A 26,310-nucleotide genomic window follows, 5' to 3' on the forward strand; every position below is an offset into this window, starting at 1 on the left:
AAATCAGTCTGTCCCTGGCCCAGTGCATCATGGGAACAGGGCAGACTAAACTACCAAGCCAATTCTTCACCAGAAAGGAGACAAGCTACCGGGGACCGGTTTCTGGCATTTCAGCCGTCTTCGGCCCGGCTTGCTTGAATCCTGATGGTGCTGTGAGAAAGGGACTCATGTCTGAGTATGCCCTGCCACACCTATAGTGGCCAAAAACGATTCAGAAAAGGGGGTGGTGATGAACAGAGTGTCTGAATTAAGCAGACCACTCTTACCCAGTCCAAAGATCAGGGCTTGATCCATCAGCGTTATTTATCTCACTGCACCATCCCAGCTCAGAACCTGGCTATATGCAAATCAGTCTGACCCTGGCCCAGTGCATCATGGGAACAGGGCAGACTAAACTACCAAGCCAATTCTTCACCAGAAAGGAGACAAGCTACCGGGGACCGGTTTCTGGCATTTCAGCCGTCTTCGGCCCGGCTTGCTTGAATCCTGATGGTGCAGTGAGAAAGGGACTCATGTCTGAGTATGCCCTGCCACACCTATAGTGGCCAAAAACGATTCAGAAAAAGTGGTGGTGATGAACAGAGTGTCTGAATTAAGCAGACCACTCTTACCCAGTCCAAAGATCAGGGCTTGACCTGGAAGCTTGTTTCCTTCCCAGTATAAGAATTGGCTTGGTAGTTTGGTTTGCCCTGTTCCCATGATGCACTGGGACAGGGACAGACTAATTTGCATGTAGCCAGGTTCTGAGCTGGGATGGCGCAGTGAGCTAAAAAACGGTGATGGATCAAGCCCTGATCTGTTGACTGGGTAGGAGTATTCTGCTTAATTCAGAAACTCTGTCCATCACCACCCCCTTTTCTGAATCGTTTTGTCCACCATAAGCGTGGAAGGGTATACTCAGATGTGAGTCCCTTGCTCATTGCACCATCAGGATTCAAGCAAGCCGGGCCGATGACGGCTGTAATGCCAGAAACCAACCCGGAAGCTTGTTTCCTTCCCAGTATAAGAATTGGCTTGGTAGTTTGGTTTGCCCTGTTTCCATGATGCACTGGGACAGGGACAGACTAATTTGCATGTAGCCAGGTTCTGAGCTGGGATGGTGCAGTGAGCTAAAAAACGGTGATGGATCAAGCCCTGATCTGTTGACTGGGTAGGAGTATTCTGCTTAATTCAGAAACTCTGTCCATCACCACCCCCTTTTCTGAATCGTTTTGTCCACCATAAGCGTGGAAGGGTATACTCAGATGTGAGTCCCTTGCTCATTGCACCATCAGGATTCAAGCAAGCCGGGCCGATGACGGCTGTAATGCCAGAAACCGGCCCGGAAGCTTTTTTTCTTCCCAGTATAAGAATTGGCTTGGTAGTTTGGTTTGCCCTGTTCCCATGATGCACTGGGACAGGGACAGACTAATTTGCATGTAGGCAGGTTCTGAGCTGGGATGGTGCAGTGAGCTAAAAAACGGTGATGGATCAAGCCCTGATCTGTTGACTGGGTAGGAGTATTCTGCTTAATTCAGAAACTCTGTCCATCACCACCCCCTTTTCTGAACAGTCAGCTGGGACAGCAGGTGGCAAGGCTGTGTTACACTGCCTGTTCCGTTAAAATAAGCCTTTGTTGTGCAGTTCCTACAAATCTATATAGGATCTGCGTGTTTAGACAACATAAACTGAGAGATTGGTGTCCAAACTGATTCCAGACACCCCAAAAGGATAAGTTAGTCTGTTAGTCCAGCTAGCTCACAGTGCCACTATGAGCCCCTCTTACTAAGGATCGAATAGCTTCTGTTAACCATCCAGCCACGGCACGTGTAGGTAAGAGCGGTGGGGCCAGGTGAGAGGGGATTTCGACGGACGATGAAGGAAAATTAGATAAGTAATTATCTTCCCTCGTCATTGGCTGTCGAACTCCCCCCCCCCCCCCCCCCCCCCACCCAGACCCACAGCACCACCGCTCTTACCTTCAAGGGCTGCAGCTGCATGGGATCGTGGAAACAGTACAGTACTTTTCGCTCAGTTACTCGTGCTCACTTTATCTTAGAGAGATACACAGAATAAATGGTGGGGACGTTTTCCAATAAGCATTTATTGAACCACCGTCATTCTAGTGTAATATAAGTTTGATGCAACAACCATGAGATAGAAACAGATATATATATGGTTATAAGCACCAATAGAGTAAAGAAAAGGTAGAGTTCTACCAGAGTGCTAAAACAATAAATATATGCAGGCATATAGATACATGACAGTAATAATGCATACTCCTACCATGCGTCCCTAACTAGATGTACCTAATTGTACTTAGCATGTATGTAGGTGCATAGCCAAGAATCCCCTCAGGAGAGAGGCAACCCCATTACCGGGTGTGAGCGAATGATAGCCAAGAATCCCCTCAGGAGAGAGGCAACCCCATTACCGGGTGTGAGAGAATGAGGGACCCAATCTTTGGTCTTAAGATGGACACCACACGAGGGATGTCAGACCACTGCGTGCTGAAACCTCAGCGTCTCGTGTCAACATGGATGTCTTTTTCTCCTCTAGCTTGCCTAGTGAAGATGTAGTGCTTATACACCCCAAAAGTACCCTCAGGGGTTCTACCTAAAAGTGTACTATGGGTATGTCGGGCAAGGATGACGATAGAGGTGACCCTTATACAGAGTTATTATGCAGAAGATGGTAATCCTGCTGTAATACTGAGAATCCTCATGCATAACACATGAGGTTAGTTTTTGGAGAACACCACACAACAGTCACGTAGCACCTAACTAGGTAAACGGTCAGCGTCAGGCCCTTGATGTAGAACAATGGTAGGACAGATGTAGGTAAACAGTCGTTTAACTACCTAGGCCTATATTAGGGTGCATTGGGATTCATAACACCCACTCCTCATCCGACTGGATGACTTAATAAATGCTAAAATATGCCCTTCTTAAAAAAGCATAAAAACATTGCTAAAATATGAATATAAAAACATCTAAAAACACCGTATATATTTAAAAAGGTAAATGATGTAGCCTTAATAAAGCCCTATGAGTCCTCTGGAAAATCAATATACTGTAAGACCACCTGAGCTTGCCGAAAGCCATAGTGCTCACTGAGATCAGAAAAGGAAAAATAAAACAAAAATTATGTTTTTACATTCCAGTTTTAGTTGTTTTCGAAAAAGGGCCAAATTGTTCCCAGCACAGGGAGAGTCCAATGCTTGTGTCCTATGCGGGAGACGCAACATCACTTCTCAGACGACAGTCCCTGTAGCACCTCTTGGATCATGTTAATGGAGCAAAGGTGATCTCCGGTTCCCACAGCCATTGCTGAGGAAGCACTTGATGCCTGTATGCCTGGTACAGAGCCGGTGTCCATTCCAACAGGAGCTGAAGCATCCCGTGGTGGCTCTAAGAATGCTGTCATCTGAATTGGAATACGCTGAGGACACTGCACTACAGGAGCCTTTAGCGGGTCCAGCAGTACATACACGTCCAGAGGCGCAACGGATGGAAGTGCTAGACAGAGGTCCAACACGCATTTGTGTCTGCAGAAAAAGCAACAGAGTACAGGCAAGATGCAGTCTACTCAGACTGATCTGAATGATAGAAACCAATGCTCGCTTAGCTCCAGAAGCCGAGTTGTGCCCAGATGGAGTAACATGCGCTCACAGCAACATCGCTTCAAGAGCGCTTTTTCCATCTCCTTGGGATCGAGGATGTCCATTGTGTAGCATCAGGATACCCACTACCAGTAGCAGGATCAGCGGAAGCCCTCCAAAAATGCTTCTTAATACTTAGTGTATTTAAGATGGAATAACTCCAAAAACCACCTGTATGGTGCTTAATAGCCCCGAACCTATGGTCTGAAATAGATTTACTATCCCACATGTATCAGACATGTTAAAGAAACAGTGTACCATTTCTCCAAAATGGAGCAGGAAGTTAGTTCGGACTAGAGCCTGTATCTCAGCTGAGGACCTTGCAACCTGGAGATCAAAAGTCTCTCGAGCTGAGGTTTAGGTCACTTTCTCCTGTAAAAGTATGGCTTTCATTCTGCTCAGAGAATCAAACTGTAGGACAGAAACACTCACTGAAGGCCAGAGTGGCGCCTCCCTGACTGTGTGAATCGGTGGAAACAATACTTGCATACAAGTATGCCAGCATTTGTAAAGCGCACAACTACCTCTGACGGAGGTGTCCCGGTGCTGGGGGCCACCGGGAAGATTAAGCAAGTTATTGGTCAGAGTCACATGGTGCTAAGCTAACCTGCTGCCGGAGCCGGGATCAAACCGTGAACCCTGTGGTCCAGAAGGCTGTGGTCCAGAGTCAGACACCCTGGCCGCTGCGCAACACCTCTTCCTCAAGTAACCCTGAAACTTACTGTGACCACTGTTGCGATGCCCTGTAGCATCCCACAACAATCTTGATCATTCAGCATTAAATAAACTTCAGTGTCCCTGTTCCTGTTAACATCGCTTCATACCTGCCTACCTGGTGGTATTTTGGGCAATATTGAAATTGGAGTGTTGTAACTACCTAGGCCTATATTGGGGTTCGTAACACCACATTTAAGCCTTTTCTCTTTGATAAGTATAGTTTTGGTAATCATAATTCAACCATGTTAATCTATGAAAGATCCAATGATGTTATGTTATCACCTGCAAGATTATCCTGGTGCCGATGCGGGGTTTGTGCCTAGACCTGCCTGGGGTAGGTTGATTAACTGAAAAGCCAGCTCTTTAATTTCTTGTGTAATTCAAGAAGAAAGCAAGAGGCTCTGATGTGGAGTAGGGGGCCATTCCACACTTGGAGCAATTGTCTCGATCTTATTCTGTGTATGTGTGGGATGAGTGCGAGTAGGAGTAGGGAGGGATGGAGGTGACTGGTTGGCTGGTGAAAGGAGATCCGACTGTTCGGGTAAGAGGGTGCCTGACCTGTGTAGTGGCTTGAATGTTTGCATGAGGAGTTTTAATTGAGAGCTTTTGTGTTACTGGAGCCAATTGAGTTGCCTGAGGTGTGGTGTGATGCGAGTTCTGTGTGGAAAGAGGAGTCTGACTGCAGAGTTGCTGATAGTCTGTAGTCTTCTAGTGAGTTGCTTGGTGATGAAGGCATAGATGTTGTTTCCATAGTCCAACTTGCTGGTGACAGATTTTCTAGTGTTGCTTGTGAACAATTTGAAGATCTTCCTCTGCATCTTCAAGGTGTGGAAGCTGTCTATAGTGACAGCATTGGCTTGTTCGATCATGTCCCGTTTGCTGTCAGTGATTATTCTACGGTGCCTGGCGTGGGTTTGGGGTGTGTGTCCAGATTTGACCGGTCACGAGTTGTAGTCCCATGGTGAGATTTACTTGCCTAAGGCCATTGCTTGATTTGTCGGTATTGAGCTTTAGTCATTTGGTTTTATCTAGTTAGTGACTTTGGTCATGGAGGCAGTTAACTTGTTTCTTGTGTTGACGGTCTTGTCCAAGAGGTAGAGTATGAGTTGAGTGTCACTGGCATAGTAGAGCATGTTAATGTTGATTGTTGAATGAATGATGTTAGCCAGAGGGATCATGGATGCTGCAGAAGAAAACGCTACTTACCTACAACTACAGTTTTGCAGCAGTGGTATCTTTCACAGATTAATATACATTCACCCATCTCCCAGTTCATGAGGCTATTGCTTTGTTAGGTCCAAGCCTCAATGATCTGGCAGTTGAGCCCCTGTAGAGGATCTGAGCCTGGAGCCTCTCCAACTTATTGGGTACTTCAGGTCATATAATGTGGTGGATAGCTCAGTGTGGTCTGTGAATGATTGGTCCAATTGTTTTCATTGTCAGTTTATTGAAAAACTGCTATGTTAAACATTGACTACAGGGGGTTTCCAGCCTGATGTCGGAAGATAATGAAAGCATGCACATTTATAACAGATACCAGTGCTGCTGAAATGTAGTTACAGGAAAGTAACTTTTTCATGCCTTGCATTTACTCCAGGTTAAACAAGTGTTTCTCATATTTAGAACATTATATTTTGCATATGAAGGCAAAATTACACACAGTTTATGTTTCTTCATGTTAACATTTTTCTGTATTAATGCTACAAATCTGGTATTAGTTAAAAGAAGTGAAAATGGGTGCTTTTCAGACGATCCTTTCTGAAGAATGCTCCATTTTGTGAACATTACCAAAAAAATATATGTGGTGTCTAGTCGTCTCAAATAATATGCCAAAATGTCTTCTAAAATATAGCAATAATTGTGCCAGAGAATATGGCCATCTTTGTTCAAGAGAGTGTGATCTTAATTATGTCAACTAATGTGCACATTTGTTCAAGTGGACATTAGTCAGAGAATAAACCCAATTCTGGGAAAAAGTGACCACATTTCTGTGGAAAATGTCTAGCACATGGTTATTGTGTCTAAGAATACGTCCAATAGCCCAAAATAAAATGAGCATTTTACCAGAGAAACTGCATTTAAGAAGAAACATGCTAATTGTGCCAGAGAATATGCTATTCTACAACCCGACTATGTCTCACAGATTGTGCCCAACTGTGGTAAAGGTTATATGTACCCTTTAGCTTTCATTACTATTAACCTCTTGGCTGCTAGGCGTTTTCCCGCTGTGTGCTGGAAAATGCCATTTTAGTGGCACTATGACGAGCTCAGCTCGTCATCAGCACACGACACCCGTGGGTGATGACGAGCTGAGCTCGTCATCAGCATCGAAAGGGTTAAAGAATATACCAACCCATTGAATATGTGACCAAAAGCCTTTCCTGCCATTTGGAGGAGCAGTATAAAACGTTCTGGAGGAGGGGTAGAAAACTCTACTTGGGACTTCCATTGGTCTGAACATTTCCCTTTCAATCCACCCTAACCCCTTGTAGTCCCTTCATACGCTTGTGTTGTTTCTGTGTAGATCTACTGACGTACTTCAATTTGAGTTAGTTTTGCCACTTAATTAGTCTGACAGTGTTTGCATTTTTAGCATGCTCGGAATGATGGGTTTGGGTTTGCGCCTTCCTCTCTAGCTACATGGAAATCCACTAAACACCCTCTAACATTGCCCATACAGAGACCCACATCTCTTAAATTGCTTTTTCTCAAGTCCCTAATAAATCTCTTAAGTGCAGACTACCAGGCTCTTTGTTGTAGCTGATGCACATTTTATGCTGATGTCACAGTGTGCACATATGCCCAGCGATTACCTGGAATCCTGGTAGCTGAGCTGGAATTGCTGTTGGGAGGAATATCTGGTTCTGTCTGGGCAGTGTTGAAGTGTTTGTGTGCTAGCATGACTCTGGAAGATTCAACAGTAGCAATGTCACAGCACTTTCATCTCTTCCATTTGCAGGGCAGCACTGGCCTCCGCTCACCAGTTCCAGCCTCTCCCTCGGACCCTGAGTGTACTGAAGAGCACACCACAGGTGCGAGGAATGCACACTATCATAAGGTATGGCGTTCACAACTGACATCCTTGCCCACCTGTGCTGCGCCACTGACAACCAAACCGCCAAATATCCTATAACAATTTATCTGTTAGGCTAGTATTCTTACTAATTGATTGAAATTCACTTAGATTCTGAAAATTACTTAAGTCTACCTGAAAGAGATAGAAATATTGATAGTGGGGGACAGTGGTGAGTGGCAGATTTTCACAACAGAGGTGTGTAAGTCCCAGGAAACGGTGCGGCTGAGCTCTGGATTAAAAAAAGAAGGGTGGTGGTGTTTCTTATGCATCACAGAACCTGTAACCAGGAGCAGCTACCCGCACCAGTGACCCCCCAGCAGTACCAGATCGGTTTGCAGACCTGCTGGCGAGTCCTGATGTCATCAATGCCTAGAGAGACCAGTAGTGCCACATGGGCCAAGCACAAATCCTTGCCGGTGCAGAAGAATCTGGGCTGCGGTGCAACAAGTACCGGGCACGGAGGCTTTCCTTCACAGTCACCTCTGACCCTGGGCACCAAAACAATGCGATTCTGCAGCCGCATTAACGTGGATACGGCAGGCGTGACCAGGAGCTCATATAGGAGCCATCCTCCATCTTGTGCCACTTACCACGCCAATGCCATAATCCCTGATGACCTCTTTATTCCATAGAGTCCCTCTGTAGATGGGAAGGACTCTTGACATTCACTACACTGGAGTACTTTTCTAGGTCCTGTACTGGAACACATCCTAAGCTTCCCAGGCAGCCCAATGCTGGGTTTGTTCTAGGTTGGCTTTACTGGTTGAGTTATTCAAAAGCATAAGTGAAGAGTACGAGAAGTGAACCCTGATGTCTTCAACCCTCTCCAGTTGTGACACTCATTAAGCCTCGAGTTTGTCATTGATTGTTGGCATGGTGATATGACCAGAGCACCTGCTACCAGGCATCACTACCCTTGGTTACTCATGGAACTCATTAAGTAACCCTTCTCTGCCTAACATGCTAGCGCTTTACAGGCAGATGTGGCGCTGAGGCTTTGGTACTAGTTTCTGGGTCCAAATTGTATCACCAGATTCCCCTTAAGCAAATCATGGCTTTGTTGGCTGTATTCTAAAACATTGTTCCACCTGGAGCTCAGTGCCTGTCCTTTCAATTCTACTGTGGCATTTAATGATCCTTTCACAACCGGCTTTTATATTTTTTAAGGCTACCATCCTAGGCATTGTTTGCTTTGCAGTGATGGTTTCTGGTCCTCCAACATACCAGCGGGGGATATATGACGGTACAATGCGTGCTTTTACAACGCGTACCGTTACGACGCAAGTTTTACAACACAAGTCGTTACAACGACTTGCGTTGGGGGGCGCTGGATAGTGAATAGTTTTATTTACTTCCAACTCCATTCCCCGTGGATAGTAGGGAAGGTGTTGGATAGTAAATTAAACTATTACCTATCCTAGAGCGCCCTCCAGCAAAAGTCGTTGTAATGACTTACATTGTTAAACCTGCGTCGTAACGGTACTTCGTTGTAAAAGTTCCGTTGTGAAGGACGTTCCCCACCAGCGGCTATGCGTTCTAGACAAATAAACACCTCCACTACTCCAAAGACTCCAATAAAAAAGAATGTGTGATGCCTTTATACAATGTGAGAAACTTTCACCTTACTGCCCTGTATTCCTAAAGGAGTATTTCAGCTTCTTGCACTCCACATAACCCAGTAGTATCACAGCAACCCCTCCCATAAAATTGGCTCTTCTTTAGCGTTGGGTTTTTCATAGATTCACATGCTGAAATATATACCATCATCTAGTCTGGAAGAACACTGGAAAAGGCGTACACAATATACAATCTATCCACCTTGTACTGTGACCAGATCTCTGGCCAATATGGGTGTTAAGCACCTATCACTACTCCTCTCAGAGGCTCCAACAGCCAGATTTTCACTGCATGTCTGTGATGTGAAATATCAGGAGCTTTGCTCCAATTACTTACAAAATAATGGTTTTCCTCTCCTTTAAGATTCCTTTTGAAGAGACAGATTAAGCATCCGGTTGTACCCAGGCATCCCTCTCTGTCCAGACTCCCTCAGTGCGTTCTTAATATGCCTTAACCAAGGGATTTTTTATGCCTGGGCTGGTCATGTCCTAAACAGTCTTTTATAATAGTTCTTGTGAAGTGTGTCTCTTCTTTGGACCATACTGAATGCATTAAGATGGGTTTATTTTCTACTTTGTATTTTATATCCCTTGATATAAAACATGTTAGTTCATCCCCTTGTTTGACCACAACTCAGTGTAGGTTTTCCTTAAGTTGAGTTTCAAATATTTTCCTGCCATATAATTGGTAAAGCAATTAGTCAGGTTTTGAAGGGTTTTCGGGGGTAACGCAAAATGGCCACGTCGTCAGCATGTAAAAGTATGGATATTTGTTGCTTGCCAACTCTAGGGGTGTCTGCACCTATCCACTGGAGTTTGTCATTTACCCAATTTCTGTATAGGGAGAAGAGGAAGGACGGCCAGCACACACTCCAGCGGAACCTCTCTCCGTGTATTTTAAATGGTGTTAGTTCTCCCTACGTCCCAAAGTGTACTTTGGCAGTTAGGTTACTGCACAGGTATTCTAGGAACAAAATAAATTCTTTGGGAGCCCCCAGTAGATCCCATAGTTTGTTGATTAGCCACTGAAAGCACTACTTAAATCTATGAAACACATGTGCAGGGAACCCTCTTTAGCCATACTGTATTTCCCCATCAAAAGGTTCAGGTTAAGCGACTGATCAACGGCCCCCAGGCCTTTCCTAAACCCATATTGGGCATTTGTTGAAATTTAATTTTTCCAGCCCAAATTGAATGACCCTCCCCAATAATTTGGCTGAAGAGTCAAGCAGTGAGATGGGTTCGTAACATTTCAGGTCGTTCCTTAATCCCTTCTTGAAAATTGGAATAATTAATGAATTGGTCCAAGATGGGGGTATGTGTCCTGCCCCTGCCTTGTTTAATACCTTAGGGGCATATGTAGGAAGGCTTTGCCATTCGCAAATGCCGGAATTCGCAGAATTCCGGCATTTGCGAATTGCCAACGGCGTTTTGGAATGTCGGTGCCACATAGCAAAATAAGGAATCGCAAAAATTGCGATTCCTTATTTTGCTCAAGCATTTAAGGAATCGCAATTTTGCGATTCCTTAAATGCTATGTAGGGGTGCCTTTTAAATTGCGATTTTGGCTTAAGGAATCGCAAAATACCACCTACTCCAAGTAGATGGTATGTTGCGATTTCCTATCAAAATGCATTTTTTTTTAAATTCAAAGTGCCATGTGACGCACAGACATGCCCTTAGGGCATGTCTGTGCGCCACATGTACTTACAGGCACATTCCAGGGGTGCAACAGGTGTCCTTTGGACACCCTGGCACCTTTGGAATTGAGATTCTCAAATTGCGATTTTCTCATAGAAAATCACAATTTGAGAATGTATCCCCATTCATTCCTATGGGCCTCTTGGCCCATAGGAAGGAATGGGACAATCATTACTTAATTGCGATTCACAATTTGCTAATCGCAATTAAGGAATTTTAGCAATTCTCAAAAAAAATTCGATTTTTTACCTACATTCCATTTTGCAATTCTCAAATAGCGATTCCTTAAAAATTGCTATTTAAGAATCGCAAAATGGAAATTACCTACATATGCCCCATAGTCATGAAGGAGGCCTAGAAGGCAGACTTGTAGGTGTACATTGGAGCCCCATCAGGGCCTGGGGCCTTCCCCTTATTTTGTTCATTGTCCTCACTACCTCCTCCTAGGTAAAAACCACAACGTTTGATGGAAACGCTATAGAAGTCCTTGTCCCTTCTTCTACTTCACTGGTGTGAGAAAAAACTGTACCAAAATGCTCCACCCACTGTGCAGGGTAATTGGGGATTCATCAAGTTCTCTAAACAGTGTGCTATTCTTGGTCTCTGCAGCTTGAAATAAATTCTCCCAGACTTCTGCTTGCAATTCTTTCTTCCTATTACTTACTGCCTTCTAGTAACTGAGTCAAGCTTCACGAACAGCCACGTGGTCACTAGGACTCAAATGTAATAGTGTTATAAGATCATTTCAGGCCTCGGAGCATGGGTGGTGAAACAAACCATTGTTTTACCTCTTTTTGCCCTTAGAACTACTCAGCCAATTTGATTATGCCACATGCGGGAGGATTGTGTTTTTTCACAAACTTGATAGGCGATTACATCAGACAGAGGGGCCTTGGACATTGTCAAAATGTGTCACACCTTGGAATTTGTACAAATCCCTCCAGATCATCCGCTTAAGAAGAGATTCACAAGCATCTCTCAGAATTAAAGGAGGAGATACATTTATTTTGCAAAAGTACAATAGAATATGTCCGCTGTGCGACAAGCAGAAGGGATTTTACTCCAGATTCTTTCTTCTGTTCAAAAAGTACCCAGATGTGTGTCCAACTTTGGATTGGGGGAAACTATCCTTGAAAAAAACTGGAATTTCGATGGGCACGTTATAGAAAATTCTCTTTCATTGAGGAAAATATTTTCTTGGCTTCCGTAGACTTAGAGGATCCTTATTTCAACATACCAATCCAAAACCTTGAAGTGCTTATACTTAATGGTAGATGGCTTTAATGAAGTGCTTGCACTTCATGGAAGATGGCTTTTACTATCAGTTCAAAGTGCTCCCACTCGGACTGAAATTGGCACCAAGACTATTTACCAAGTATAAGCCCCTCAAGCCATCAGCCTGCTATGCCTGGGTTTGTCAATTTACCCTTACTTGGACGATTGGCTGATCAAAGATCCTTATGTTCAGGCATGTAAGATGGTTCAAAAATGAAACTAGGTTTCACTCTGAATGTGAACAAATTAGCTCTGAACCTATGAGAAAATTGGTTTTCTTGGGAGTAAGAATTGCCTGGAGAAAATAAAACCATTTCTTCTAATGAAATATGTCTAAAGCGTCCACAATTGCTTTCTCAAGTTCAGTCTAAAAAAACAGTGACTATAAAGAAATCTGAAAATGTTGCTGAGCTGTATGCTATCGTGCATGCTGTTAACATCATAATTTTGCCTAAGGATGGGACCAATTCAAGAACAACCAAATGCACAATGGTGTAGGAAACACAGACATTGGGACAACAAGATAACTGGAATGGAGATAATGAAAACATAGCTTACCTGGTGGTCAGTAAAAGATAACTCATTAGGTGGTCAGCCATTGATTCCACAAGTGTTCTTGACAACAGATTAACTTTTGCTGGATTGAAGGGTTCATTTTGACGATCTGTATGTAAGCAGATAATGGTCTCAACTGGAAATCAAATTTCATTTAAATCTCTGAGCACTTAGGGCAGTACAATTGGGCCTTAAAGCCTTTTTCTTCCAAGTGAGAAATGTGTAGGTGTTGATTTGGACATTCAATACAACAACAAAGTACTAAATCCACAAACTGGAAGTGCAGGACCTCTCTCCCATTATCAATAGAAGCCCAGAAACGTTAGCTTTGGGCCATAGAACACAAAGTGTGTCTATATGCAGAAAATGTGCCAGGGCTGGAGAATGCATGTGCAGACATTCTCAGCAGTCAAATATCATAGAATCATGAATTGTGAAGCAGACAGCAGTGAGTGAAGTCTGTTTATTTATTTATGTGGGGACTATGAATTCCGACTCGTTTCCGGATCACCACAACTTAGAATTTCCGTTGTTTGCAAGCAGATGGCATTGTCCAGCATTTCATGGGTTAGTCTTATTGATCATTTGTACAGGGAAGCTAATATACACCTTCCATCCTGAATAATCTGCATGGTGAGAAGAGAGTCCTTCCAGGTAATATTGATAGCTTGCTTGGCGAAGGTAGCACTGGTATTTAGAACTTTGGAAAATATCTGTTCAGACCTCTCTGCAGTTCAACCCAGCTCCTCTTCTTCTGTCATGGCTCAGTGCTTAGAATTTACACCAAGAGCTTCACTACTTACATGTCACAGCTTGGCTCCTGAGGAATTAGAATTTGTGAAGGACATATTCTGGGTGATAGTTGTCCAAAGTCCTTGACTTCCTATGGAATGAAATGGAATAGTGTTAGAACCTGGGTTGGTACATTCCATCCACCCCTTCCCTTTGACCCTTGTTGGATTCTCCCACTGTGAAGCTTACTATAGAATGTTGAGGTGTTCTCCAGTGAGGAGAGTGGATGACCAATAAATGAGTTGTACTTGTTTAAGCTGCGTCCTGTGTCTTCAGTACTCATCATACTTCCAACACTGGCGACGGAAACTGTGGGGGGGACAGTGGTGGTCATCTCCCCTTTGTGTGCTCTCTCCACACGGAAGAAATGAAGAGATCGAAGTAAGCTTGTGACTAGCGAAGAAACTGTCTTTCCCTGTGCTGGATCGAGTAGAAGCTGCGGATAGCATTGACTTTCCCTGTGTTTCCTGAGCGGTTGAGCCAGAAGTGAACGCGAGGGTGAGGCCCCCTCTGAACCGTTTTATAGGAGCAAGTGTGGTGTCTATGCGTAGCTCTGATATCACCCTGTCTTAAGGCGTACCAGTGTTTGGAGAGGGCTGCGAGCAGTTGTCCGCGTGGCACACTAATCCATTGGTCCACTGCAGTGTCCAGGCGGTGACCTCTACCAAGGTGTTCCCACCCCATCCTGTGGTTTGAAGCCTTACCGTGAGCCTGTGAGGGTGTGTACATTTGGACAATTGTGGCGCTTTGGAAGCGTTCGCTCCTTCGACAGAGTGCGGACAGACGCTGTGTGAGGGATTGCATCCGCGAGCAGTGTCTCAGCCCTGCGACGCCTCAGAGGGTACCAGCCCGCCTACCTTGTATGAGTCGGCGTCATCGAGTGCATCCGGGGCCCAGCAGTGTTTCCTTCCAGCGCCTGCGTCTTGGTTGAGGTAACGGGAAGCATCGTGAGCAGTGTCTCACGTCAGCGACGTCTCAGGCCACAACAGCCCGCCTTTTCCTGTCAGAAGCCTCCAGACGGAACAACAATCGGGGCCCAGCAGCGTTGCCTGTCAGGTAGCGTTTTATGAGGTAGTGTCCGTGAGTGTGCCATTCCGGTGCACCCTGCGTTTAGGGCCGGGTTTCAAAGAGTCGAGGTGGCGAGGCGCCCATACCTGTGTGATTTTGCCGGTACATACTGAGGTAACTTTTGTGACTTGCCAATATAGCCTACAACGTTTCCTCAGGAGAAGGCTGTGGAAAGGGAGTTCAGTGTGACCCACGCTGCCTGCATTTGTTTTGACTGAGCTTTCTGCTCTGCTTTCAGAGGGTCAAACCTTGTTCAGCTCTCCTGTGTAAAGTTCGACTGGTGATTCTGTTTGAGGAAGGGAACGTTTGGAACTTCTTTAGTGTTCTGCCCCGTTTTCTTTCCCTGTTGTGGCAAGGATTTTTGTCTATTTTCGCAGTTCACCATGGCAGCAGCAAGCATGAACCAACCCCCGCCTTTCCTAAATGACATTGGGGAACCCGAGATAACCTGGAAAGAATGGGTTAAACTTTTTGAGTCCTATCTCATAGCGATTGGGGGACAGAGGTTTAACTCTATAAGGAAACAGCATATCCTATTACACAATTTGGGTGTACAAGGGCGTAAAGTATACGAGAACCTACCTGTACCAGAGCGTGAGGAGAATGCAGTGGGGGAGGTGGATGTGTTTGTGCAGACCATGGAAAAATTAGAGAAGCATTTTGGGGACAGAATAAATGTGGTCCTGGAGCGTCATAAGTTCTTTAAAAGATGTCAGGGGAAACAGGAGTCTGTACAAAATTATATTGCAGTATTGTGGGGATTGACACAGCTTTGCGAATTTGGGGATCTCACTGACTCTTTAATAAGAGATCAATTGGTAAGGTGTACTAATAATCCACGTATCCAGGAGAAACTGTTAGCTAAGAATCCAGGGCTAAAAGAAGCTGTTGAGATAGCGAAGTCAGTGGAACATACAGCTAGATGTGTCAAGGAAATGAAACCTGAGGGAGAGATAGTAGCTACCATAAATGACACAGAGGAGAGAGAAGAGGTATACAAGATGAAGTTTAGGGAAAATACCAGTACTAAGGTAGAGCACAGAGAGAAAGGTCTGAAGTGTTACCGGTGTGGCAGTAACAATCATTTTGCCACTTTTTTCCAATGCCCAGCCAGATATGTCACCTGCAAGAAATGCAACAGAAGGGGGCATTTTGCCAGGGTGTGCCGCGATGGGGAATTACACCCTAGAGAGAATGAAAGAGGTACTGAAAGAGGTGCTAATAGGGAAGTGAAATGCATTGAACAAAAAATGGAAAAGCTTATTTTGCAGGTGAAGGATGTTGATGACACTGTTAATTCCATATATCCTAAATGTGAAGTATTAATTGACGATGAGCGCATTGATATGTTTGCTGATTCCTGTTCTCCGTTTACCTTGATAAATAGAGATGACTATGTGTCCATAGGGGAAAATAAGATTAGCGATCTAAAGAACCCTGATATCTCACCATCAGGTTACAATAGGGGCAGTATACCCCTACTGGGGATGAAGGAGGTGTGTCTACAATTTAAAGACAGGAAAACACATGGGACTATATATGTGTTCAAGTCTGGTTCAAACCTTTTGGGATGGGTCCATCAAAAGGAGCTGGGAATTATTCTGGACCCCAATAGTGCAGAACAGGTGCTGCTTACTGATAAGTTTCTGGGGGGTAATAAGATCTGCGAGGAATTCAACCATCTGTTCAAAGAGGATCTAGGGTGCCTGCACAACTTCCAACATAGGATCAAGCTAAAACAAAATGCCAAACCAGTAGTGCACGGGTTGCGCACTGTGCCTCTCAAACTGAAGGAGCCTTTAGAAAATGAACTGCGCAAGTTGTGCGACTTGGACATTATTCAACCGGTTGAATGCTCTGAGTGGTTGGCCCCAATTGTTCTCGCGGCCAAATCCAGTGGTGATGGTATCCGCCTCTGTGTGGATTTGCGCAGTTTAAATGACTGCATCTGGGTGGAGAGACACCCTTTGCCAGTCATAAACGAGATGCTAAGTACGATGGGCCCTGCAAAATATTTTAGTGTAGTAGATCTATCCATGGCGTACCACCAGATCGAATTGCATCCAGACTCGAGGCCCCTCACAGCATTTATTACGCCGTTTGGAGCCTTTATGTTCAAAAGAATGCCGTTTGGCCTTGCGTCTGCTGCAGCCATTTTTCAGAGAGTCATGCAGAAGATCCTCGAGGGAGTGGAACACACCATGTGCTTCCAAGACGACATCTTGGTGTACGGTAAAGACTCAGAAGAACACGACAAGGTACTACGGCAAGTTTTCAAAAAACTCATGGATGCAGGCCTAACTGTAAAAAAAGAAAAGTGCAGAATCAAGGTGAAGCAAGTCGAGTACCTGGGTCATTCCATCACGGAACAGGGGTTCAGACCTAAAGGTAGTATGATCCGCGCAGTAAAGGAAGCTCCTAGTCCGCGCAACAAAGAAGAACTCAAATCCTTTTTGGGACTCATGGAGTACATGCCGAAGTACGTGGAAAATTTTGCGACTAAGTGTGAGCCCATGGGAGAACTGTTAAAAAAGGACAAGGAATTTGTGTGGAGTGAGGAGCAGGAAGCTGTTGCCAAAACTTTGAAGGAAGATCTAATCAACTCACCTGCACTAGGTACTTTCGATCCAACCAAGAGAACCATCCTGGCAACAGATGCATCGAACTATGGATTGGGGGCTACCCTAGTCCAGAAGGATGGAAGTGAAGAAAGAGTGATTGCCTATGCGTCCAGGAGCCTTTCCCCACCAGAGAAAAACTACTCTGTAATAGAACGAGAAGCCCTGGCGTGTTTTTGGGCGGTCAGGCACTTCAAGTTTTTTCTATGGGGCGTGAGGTTCACGATACGAACGGATCACAAGCCCCTCATGTACGTGTTCTCCGTGAAAGGTTTGGAGAACTGCACCCCACGCATTAGCAGGTGGATCTTGGGATTAGAACATTACAATTTCAAAATCGAGCATGTGCCGGGCAAGGAAAATATCATCGCTGATTTCCTGTCGAGGTCACCGTTACCGGAGGAGGAGGGACATGAGGAAGCTCTGGACAGCCCTATAATGATGATGGATTTTCCTGCCATCACAGAGAAGGAGTGGGAAGAGAGTATGAAAGAAGACAGTGAACTTAAGGTACTAGTGGAGCAGATAAAGAAAGGATGGCCCAAAAAGAAGAGAGATGTTGTAGCAGAACTGGAAGGGTTCTGGGAAGTACGGAATGAATTGAGTGTCATTGAAGGAAAGGTCTACCGTAATAACAGAGTAATTCCACCCAAGGGATTGCGGAAGAGAGTGATAGACCTGGCGCATGAAGGTCACCTTGGGCGAAGCGCCACGAAAGGAAGAATAAGAACGAACTTTCGGTTTCCTAAGATGGACAACATGACGGAGGAAACCGTAAAAGAGTGTGGATCATGTGCTAAAAGTGATAAGACTAGAGTACTACACAAGTCACCTTTGTCTCCAGTGGAGGTCCCAACCAAGCCATGGAACAAGTTAGCATTAGATATCATCGGACCCTTGCAAAACCTTGGAGTGCAAAAGAGATTCATGTTGGTTCTGATAGATTATACCTCCCACTGGGTGAAGAAAAAATTTGTGCATAACATCAACACCAAAGCAGTGATCCATTTCCTAAAGGAGGTGTTTTGTGAGGAGGGCATCCCCTCCACCTTAGTTACCGACAACGGGGTACAATTCATCTCCGAAGAAATGCAGAATTTTCTGGAAGTGCCTGGCATCAGACATGAGACCACAGCGCTTTATTGCCCCAAGGCCAATGGCATGGTGGAAAGGGCGAATAGAGTTATCAAAGAAAATATCCAGCTGGCCACCATAAATGGACATGATGTTGAGGAATGTTTGAGGGAATGCTTGTGGGCCTACCACACGTCGCCCAATAGAGTAACTGGGGTCTCTCCTTTTGTGTCCCTGCGCGGGAGGGAGCCTAGTACCAAATTTAACCCCTGTTGGTTAAATGGGGGAGAAGCCAGAAATGTGGACAGGGAGGAGGCAGGAGAGAAGGTCAAACAACACCAAACTGTATACAAACAATGGTATGACAACAAACATGGTGTAAAGTTTCAAAGGTGGGAAGTGGGGGACATGGCGCAAGCCAGAAGGAACACTAAATTGGGAACTGACATCAGCAAGTTCTATTCTCCCAGCAAGATTGTCAAAGTGTTAAAAAATGTTGTCCAATTTGAAAATGGTCAATGGTGGAGTTGCGACAACATTGTGAAAGTACTGCCATAACCTTTTCCCTACAGAAAATACTGTTATCCCCCTAGGTAGCCCATTAGTTTTTGTTTATGTGAACCAGTACCTTTTGGCATGCCAGGTGGGAACTCTTTTTAAGGAAGGGAGATGTGTTAGAACCTGGGTTGGTACATTCCATCCACCCCTTCCCTTTGACCCTTGTTGGATTCTCCCACTGTGAAGCTTACTATAGAATGTTGAGGTGTTCTCCAGTGAGGAGAGTGGATGACCAATAAATGAGTTGTACTTGTTTAAGCTGCGTCCTGTGTCTTCAGTACTCATCATACTTCCAACAAATAGTTTTGCATTTGGGCTCATTCTAAAATTATAGATCCACTGAACATGTTGTCTTACCACTTTTTACCTCGACTTTTACATTTAACGTGTTCAGGGCTGCCTTATTCTTTGGTCAATGTACACTGAATAGCCACCTCCCGTAATGTAAGAAGTCTTGACTGGCATTCGCCATTCTCAATAAGATTAGTTAAAGAGTTGATGAGGGGTCTATTTTGATCTTTGCCGCCAGTAACTAGAATTACTCAACCTGGGAAATTGTGTTCTGGCTGCATTGATACATTCTCCGTGTGAGCCTATCTACAAATCTGTAGATCAGCATTTATCCTGGAAGACAGCCTTTTTTTATTGCCCATTACCACTACACGACAAGTGAGACACATATTATAAATGGCTAAACTCAATGTCTGTTAGTTTGCCCTGGCTAGAGGTAAACAGGAACATTCATATGCATACTGCACATAAGACCTATTCTCCTATAATATTGAACCAACTGAAGGCAAGCAGCAAATTAATTCTTCTTGGAGTTGAAAGAAGTGAAGTAGCCTATCCAGTTCCTAATCAGGTAGAGCTCTGCAGTTCACATTGACAAGCATGCAGAGCAAAGTGGCAGGAGATAGATGTTCAGGCCTGTTAGTCACTGGACAGGCGACAGAACCTCCTCACATTAAATCAAGGTGTTCAGTAGTTTGTGACATATTTGGCAACAGAGGCTAATGAATCTACAGTCTCTTTGCTGTCAAGGACTACAGTAGAATGTAGGATTCTACTGTCCTCCACATCATAAATGTGTGGAGAGTGGTAGCACAAGGTACAGTGGTTGCTGAGATTCAGAAGACACCCACACTTGACATAGCTTGTTATAGTTTTCTATCACTGAGGTAGGTGGCTTTCTTATTGGTTCACTAGTGACTATACTTAGACTTGATTCAGGCTACTTTTTGAAACAATTGGTTATGGTTTTTGGCAAATAGTTGACATGAGCATTTATGATTTTCATTTACTTTTTCAAACAGCTTGCCACGTGGGTCTTTAAGTAAAGCAATTTGTCATGGCGGGGTTTGTATAAGTCTAATGCCCCATTTCAGGGCTATCTAGTCACATTTCTTCCCACTGCCATGTGGCCTCATTACCCCCGTCAATCATGTCACGGCCAAAGGATCTTGTTGAAATGGGGACCTTCATATTTAATAAGAGTGTGGTGCTTTAAAAAGAATTTGTGTATCACAGTAGCCAGTGTCTAATCTAAACTGTAAGATAGGTTCACTTGTTACATGTGATGTCAGCTTCTGGTGACACAGTACATACCTGTGACTCTGATGCCTCATGAAACTTTGGAAGGAAGCACAGGTTGTCTAGATCACGTCAGATTGATTTTGTTGGTGCACATTATCTACTCTGTGAGAGCTGCTGTAATTGTGAAACATAGCAGTGAAAAGAAATGCCCCCCTCCACATTAATGGGTCCTGAAGGAGTCTGAAAACTCTTGAAACCCCCTCTTCACCATCTCTAACATACTCTTATATACCCTGAATGTTTTACACCACTCCCATCTTTCACTGTAAAGCTGCAGAAATAATTCATGACAAGGTTTGCCTTGTGAACACTGTATTTTTTTAAATTAAGAACTGTTGAGGGGGTTGGACCAATATTTGTGACTTCTCCAACATAGATAGATGGTGTAGAAAAACCTTTTAACAGTCTACTTATGCTGACGACTAACCACTTATGGCAGAGGGAGGGGGAATATGTGCCAGGTTTGTACTCCTTTGTAGGAAACGTCAGCCAGTATTCAACAACCTTTTTTTAATTTCTTTGCAGATCGATTAAACATTGGCTAGCATCTGATAGTCTTTCTCTCTTCTGCAGGAACAGGGAGACCAGCCGTGATGAATTCATATTCTACTCAAAGAGGCTGATGAGGCTGCTGATTGAACATGCTATGTCTCTTCTTCCTTTCCGGGTGTGTGAGTTATACCCAAGCTTGGGTTTGCTAGTTACACTATGTGCCAACTATGGTGTCTGGGTTACATTACGCACTATTATGGGTGTGTGAGCTGTACTATGTGCTGTTCACGTGTGTAGGTTTCACTATACTGTGGTCCATGTGTGCAAGTTACATTGCAAGCTGTTTAACGTGTTTAAGTTACAGTTTGCACAGTTATGGCTGTACTAGCTACACTAAGTATTTTCTGGATACATGAATTATGATAAGTTCTAATTATAATATGTTTGATACGCTATGCGCTGTTCGCAGGTGTGTTATGGGTCCTCTCTTTTACGAATGAGTTCCACGCCTACAATGTAATCAAAGTCTGCGCCAGTAAAATTTACTCACTGTCAACCAATTGGATGAACATTAACATTCTTAGGCCTTCAATATCCACCAGTTGTGCATACACTCAATTAGTGTGGTCCCGATAGGAGTACACTCACTCTGAAACCAACACAATCTTGCTTTGTGAACACACTAACCCTCCTATTTCTTTGCTCTCTCACATGTCCCAAGCTCTTTCCATCTATCTCACACGACAACACTCTCACTCCATCTCTGCTAACAACCCCCCACTCACACATACATGTACGGTTTATGCACACTCACACACATACACTCTCAACCCATAACTCTTTGGCCCTCCTACACAAACTGAAGTGTTTTCCCACCAACATATAAAATGATTTGTACCTTTCTCTCTATGAAACACATAGAACATCTCCTTGGCTCGTATTAACTTGTACTACTTCTCATTCCCCTACAAACTCCATCGCCTTGGCTGGCTTAGACTCAAACTTGATCATTTTGGTGTTTGTGTGCGCACACACATATTCACAAATATACACACTCTGCAAATATACATGGCTTAAACACTTTAAAAGTTTTTAAAAATTCCTATTCTGCATTACTAATGTACCATACTGAATTCCTTAGACCTGCACAGTTCAGACGCCACAGGGACATGATTATGAAGGAAGACTGTACCACGGAAAACGAGTGAGTACCTCAGACACAATTGTAAAAGCACATGTGGGAAGTGATTGGGGCATTAACTATGTATTTGCGCTGAGCATAAGCAGGAGGGGGCTCAAAGATTCTTGAAATAAATTGGACACAGATCTGGAGCCAGCATTCCTTGGTTCAGAAATAGGGCAAAGGGATGTTGTTCCTCAATTTCATAACGGATTTAGGAATTGGAGGCAAGACATAGTCAGTATTCCTGGATCTTAGAGTAGACCAGGCCCATGCTATGGTGGTCTGGAAGATTTCTGGTTGCTTGAGGAAGCCACCAATCTTTTGCTGAAGTCTTCAATTTTTATCCAGAAAATCTTGCACGTGGGCTCATCAAAGAACGTTGGATTTTAATACAAATGTGTCTATAGGAAATTTCTCAAATCATCAGAACATCAACACAAATCCTCTAGGACTGCAAGTATGTCTCCGCAATCCCACAAGTAGATAGTGAGAGCTCCAACATGGGAATACCCCCTGGTGAAAGAACTTTTAAAGGGATCTAACAGAATCTTCACCAGTTCACAAGTATCCTTCGTCTTGAAGCTGAATGTCCAGGTTAAATTCATCAACCTCCCCTTCGATTAGAACCTGTAAAATCCCACAACAGACAAGGTCCTCCAGCAGTGTAAGACCAGCACAGTCACTGCAAAATTGCAAGTGTCATCCAAGTGGTATGGCCAGACCTCCTCTCTTCCATCCAGTGAAGTGTTTCCAGTCTTTCAGAGCTAGGGAGTCTATTCGATCCAAGTCCCCAGCTGAATGTTCTTCATCTTTGAGTAGTAGGTAGGTAAAGAGGAGGTGCTTCAGGACGAAGAACAAAGCTGCTCTCCCGGCTTCAGCTGAGGCCATAAAGTTTCAGTGACTTCCCTGTGGATCTGCAGCACAACTAGCCACCATCCAAGGAGACCCAATTCCTGGTTGTATTGGGATGATTTTCCTTCCACTATCAGCACTGAACTCGGATAGCCATGGATGCATGGGTCTTCTCACTCATAAAGTATGGCTTTGCTCTAAAGTTGTCAAGCCGCCACATTCCAGACTTCCTCAGCCTCATTAAGCTTCTCAAGAACGTTCGCAGTAGTGAGAGATAGGCTTTTTGTTTTAGGGACAGTCAAATCGGTCCCACCACTAGAAATGTGTTTCAAATACTACTCTAACTGCTATTTTGTGGGGAAAAGAAGGGATCTTTACAGGCTAAACAAGTTCCTTCCCCTTCAAAAGTACAAAATAGTGTATTTGGTTGCGGTAGAGACAGCTGTACTTCTAGATATTTTCACGAAACCTTTTGGAGCCCTACCTACATTTACCTGTTCCGAGGGAGCCCAGGATGTGTGTCTGATTCACAGTGGGGAAACCACATAAGGAGTATAGGGTACTACCATTTTGATTCATTGCCACTCTCTGGTCTTCACCAAGATTCTGTCCATGCCCTTACATTTGTGCCTTACATCGTAGCTTATGGACATGCCATACGTGGTCTGGGTTAACAAGACTGCCAAGGGCAGCTGATGGGTCTGATGGATTTTCTGTATCTGGCACCTTAATCTAGATCTCGCTTGACTGATGCACAAGTCTTGTGAGTGATTGGAATCTTTTAACACACATCTATCTAAGTGGAGGCTGGCATTTTTATTGGCCATAACATCAGCCAGGATCATAAGCTAGCTTCTGACTTTATGTGCACTTGGTCTCCTCACTTTGTTTCACAGCGACAGTCCCTTCATTCCAAATGAAAGTATTATCAAAGTTCTTCTTTTAATGGGGATATTGTTATTCTGCGTCTCTGCCCATGTTCCTTAGGCATTCTTGGCTGCACTAAGCCGTGTGGCCACACCAATAACTGGAACCTTTTTGGGCAATGATTCCTGTAGAGCAGAGACTAAGGACACCGTTGCTAGATGGGCAATGTCATACAGCATTCATTGCTACATGTGAAACTCATCCCTCAAAAGATATCAGGACAAACCTCAGCAACGCTGAGACAGCATTGATAGAATTCTCCCAGTATGTGTAACCTAGAATTAGAACAAAATATTTTTATTAAAAATTCAGCTTATACTTTTAACTTGGTTCACATGAGTCGAAGGCACTCTCCTTGAGAACTACTGGTCGGTCTATAAATGTGGTAGGGAATAACACCTGAGTGATGTACACATGTAGGAATTGTGTGACGAACTATAGAAGGGGGTAGAGTAATCAAGGACAATAGGGCTGTGCACATGGATGATTCCGCACTACATAGACAGTGGCAAGAGACATGGATGGCAAGGAGAATTTGTAGAATAATTTGGGAGTGCAGAGATTATAGGCAGGGTACTGGCTGAGTTACAGAACTTTGGGTGGTGCATGGGTAGTTCAGGAGCATAAGGACAGTAGGGTCAGGTAGGAGTAGGATGTGGAATATAAGGAGGAAGGCTGAATGTGAGATTGAGTATAAAAAGTGTTATTAAACCAATGTGTTACTGTTCCCCATCTTGCACCCCTCTTGTGAACAACAGATCACAGGAGTCTCCATCCTCAGGGCAGGAGAGACCATGGAGCCTGCTCTCAGAGCTGTGTGCAAGGATGTTCGTATCGGAACCATCCTCATCCAGACCAACCCTAACACTGGCGAACCAGAGGTAAGAATAATCTACAAACTCACTGGGACGCCAGAATTTAAGCGATCTTTTCTAAGTTATCCAAGCAGGTAAGACCACTATGATGGGTGGGGGCAAAGGGAATCTACCTGCATACCAGACAGCCAAAGGAATGGGGTGTACCCAGTCATAGGGAAGCTAGAGAAAGTAGATTGAACTGCCTACCATTAGGGAGTCAGAAGCAATGGAAAGATCTATTCCATCCGCACCGTTGAGACACATCTATTGTGGGGTCTATATTCATACCAGAGACACAGAGACTAAGAGGAAGTCTGTTCAAATATGATGGCATTAGAAGAGCACAAGTCAAACGACATAGTAAGTTAGACACCAAGGAATAGAGCCTCCCCCAAAAAGGAGCTATAAGTAATGGAGGATATATCCACCTTACACTGTTCAGACAGAGAGAGCTAGGATATGGAATTTGCCTGCATACCAGATAGCTAAAGGTAGATGTGGGGTCAATACAGTTATGTGGGGGCTAGAAGTAAAAGTAGTTTGTGCTAACGGTAAGGCATTCTTATCAGCTAGGGGTAATTTAGGCATCTGTTTCCTTCATACTAGTGAAGATTGGGTGTAGTCATACCAGAGAGGCAGATCTGTCTATCCTAGTACGCAGGAGCTTGAATTAAGATTGAGGATCTACCTGCACGCTAAAAAGCCAATCCTGTGAATATGTACTCACATAAAAAAGGAGCTAGCTGTAATGGAGAGTTCTTTCTCCTTCACACCAGTGAGACAAAGCTATGGTGTCAGAGATATTGGGGTGTACCAAGACATGGGAGAGCCAGGTGTAAGATGAGGGTACTACCCACGCAGGATTGACTATAGGGAAAGGTGGAGTACCCACACAAATTAAAAGTCAGAGGTAAAAGCCTTGTGCATGCCAGAGGTAAGGGGCAAATTCTCACACAATAAGCTAGAAGTGGAGTGGAAGTATCTGCCTTTGTCAAACCAAGGAGACTGAGCTATGTTGGGGAGTCTGCCTGCCCACAAAAGGATCAGAGGTATTATGAAACACACACACACACCATAGGTTGTAGAGGAAACAGTGATTTACCAACACAGCAGTCTGAGGAGATAGTAAATTCTTCTGCCCCCACGCACTGGCAAATCACAGCTACGAAGAAGGTCTACACATACAGTGAGAACCTGAAGTTAGAGGGGGCACTGTGTGTGGACAGTCGATCCTATTCTAGGCCACTGATATTGGCTGCTTCGCCTGTGCTTACTTAATATCGCCCTCTCACACTGCTGCAATGGTCTATAGGTAGATCTCAATAGAACGTTAAAGAGGTAGGCACTGGAGAGGAAGGAAGAGAATGGAGTACTGCAGTGTGCAGCCTTAGGAAAGACTGGGTTCTGCCCAGTCTTCTTGAAGCTAGAGATTGTGTGATAGTTTACCCAGACCTACGCAAGATAAAGGCATAGGAGGAGAATCCACCCAATCACCAGTGCTCTAGCCACTCTGTATGGAGCCACGAGTAATGTGGAGCATATACCCTTACTGCAGTAGGGAGTTAACCGCATGCGCGCTAGCGGTTTTCCCGCTGAGCGCTGAGATTTCAAAAATCCCGCGTTATGTGACAAGGTCAACTCGTCACACGCACAGCGCAGGTAACGGCCATGACGAGTTGACCTTGTCACACGCATCAAAGGGGTTAAAGTAGGATA

The 26,310-nt window shown here is 44.3% G+C and overlaps 1 protein-coding gene across 3 annotated transcripts in view; it reads left to right on the top strand.

Moving 5' to 3' along the window:
* The window catches only part of UCKL1 (uridine-cytidine kinase 1 like 1), a 205,697-nt gene that overhangs the window by 153,226 nt on the left and 26,161 nt on the right, over positions 1–26,310 (top strand). For all 3 annotated transcript variants that reach the window (XM_086949749.1, XM_086949751.1, XM_086949750.1), the window contains exons 9-12: positions 7,317–7,415; positions 20,857–20,950; positions 21,917–21,979; positions 24,496–24,618. In XM_086949749.1, coding sequence (XP_086805875.1) covers positions 7,317–7,415; positions 20,857–20,950; positions 21,917–21,979; positions 24,496–24,618 — 379 coding nt within the window. The remainder of the gene's footprint in view (positions 1–7,316; positions 7,416–20,856; positions 20,951–21,916; positions 21,980–24,495; positions 24,619–26,310) is intronic.

The sequence above is a fragment of the Lissotriton vulgaris genome, unplaced genomic scaffold (genome assembly GCF_964263255.1).
Source record: "Lissotriton vulgaris unplaced genomic scaffold, aLisVul1.2 SCAFFOLD_722, whole genome shotgun sequence".
NCBI lineage: Eukaryota > Metazoa > Chordata > Amphibia > Caudata > Salamandridae > Lissotriton > Lissotriton vulgaris.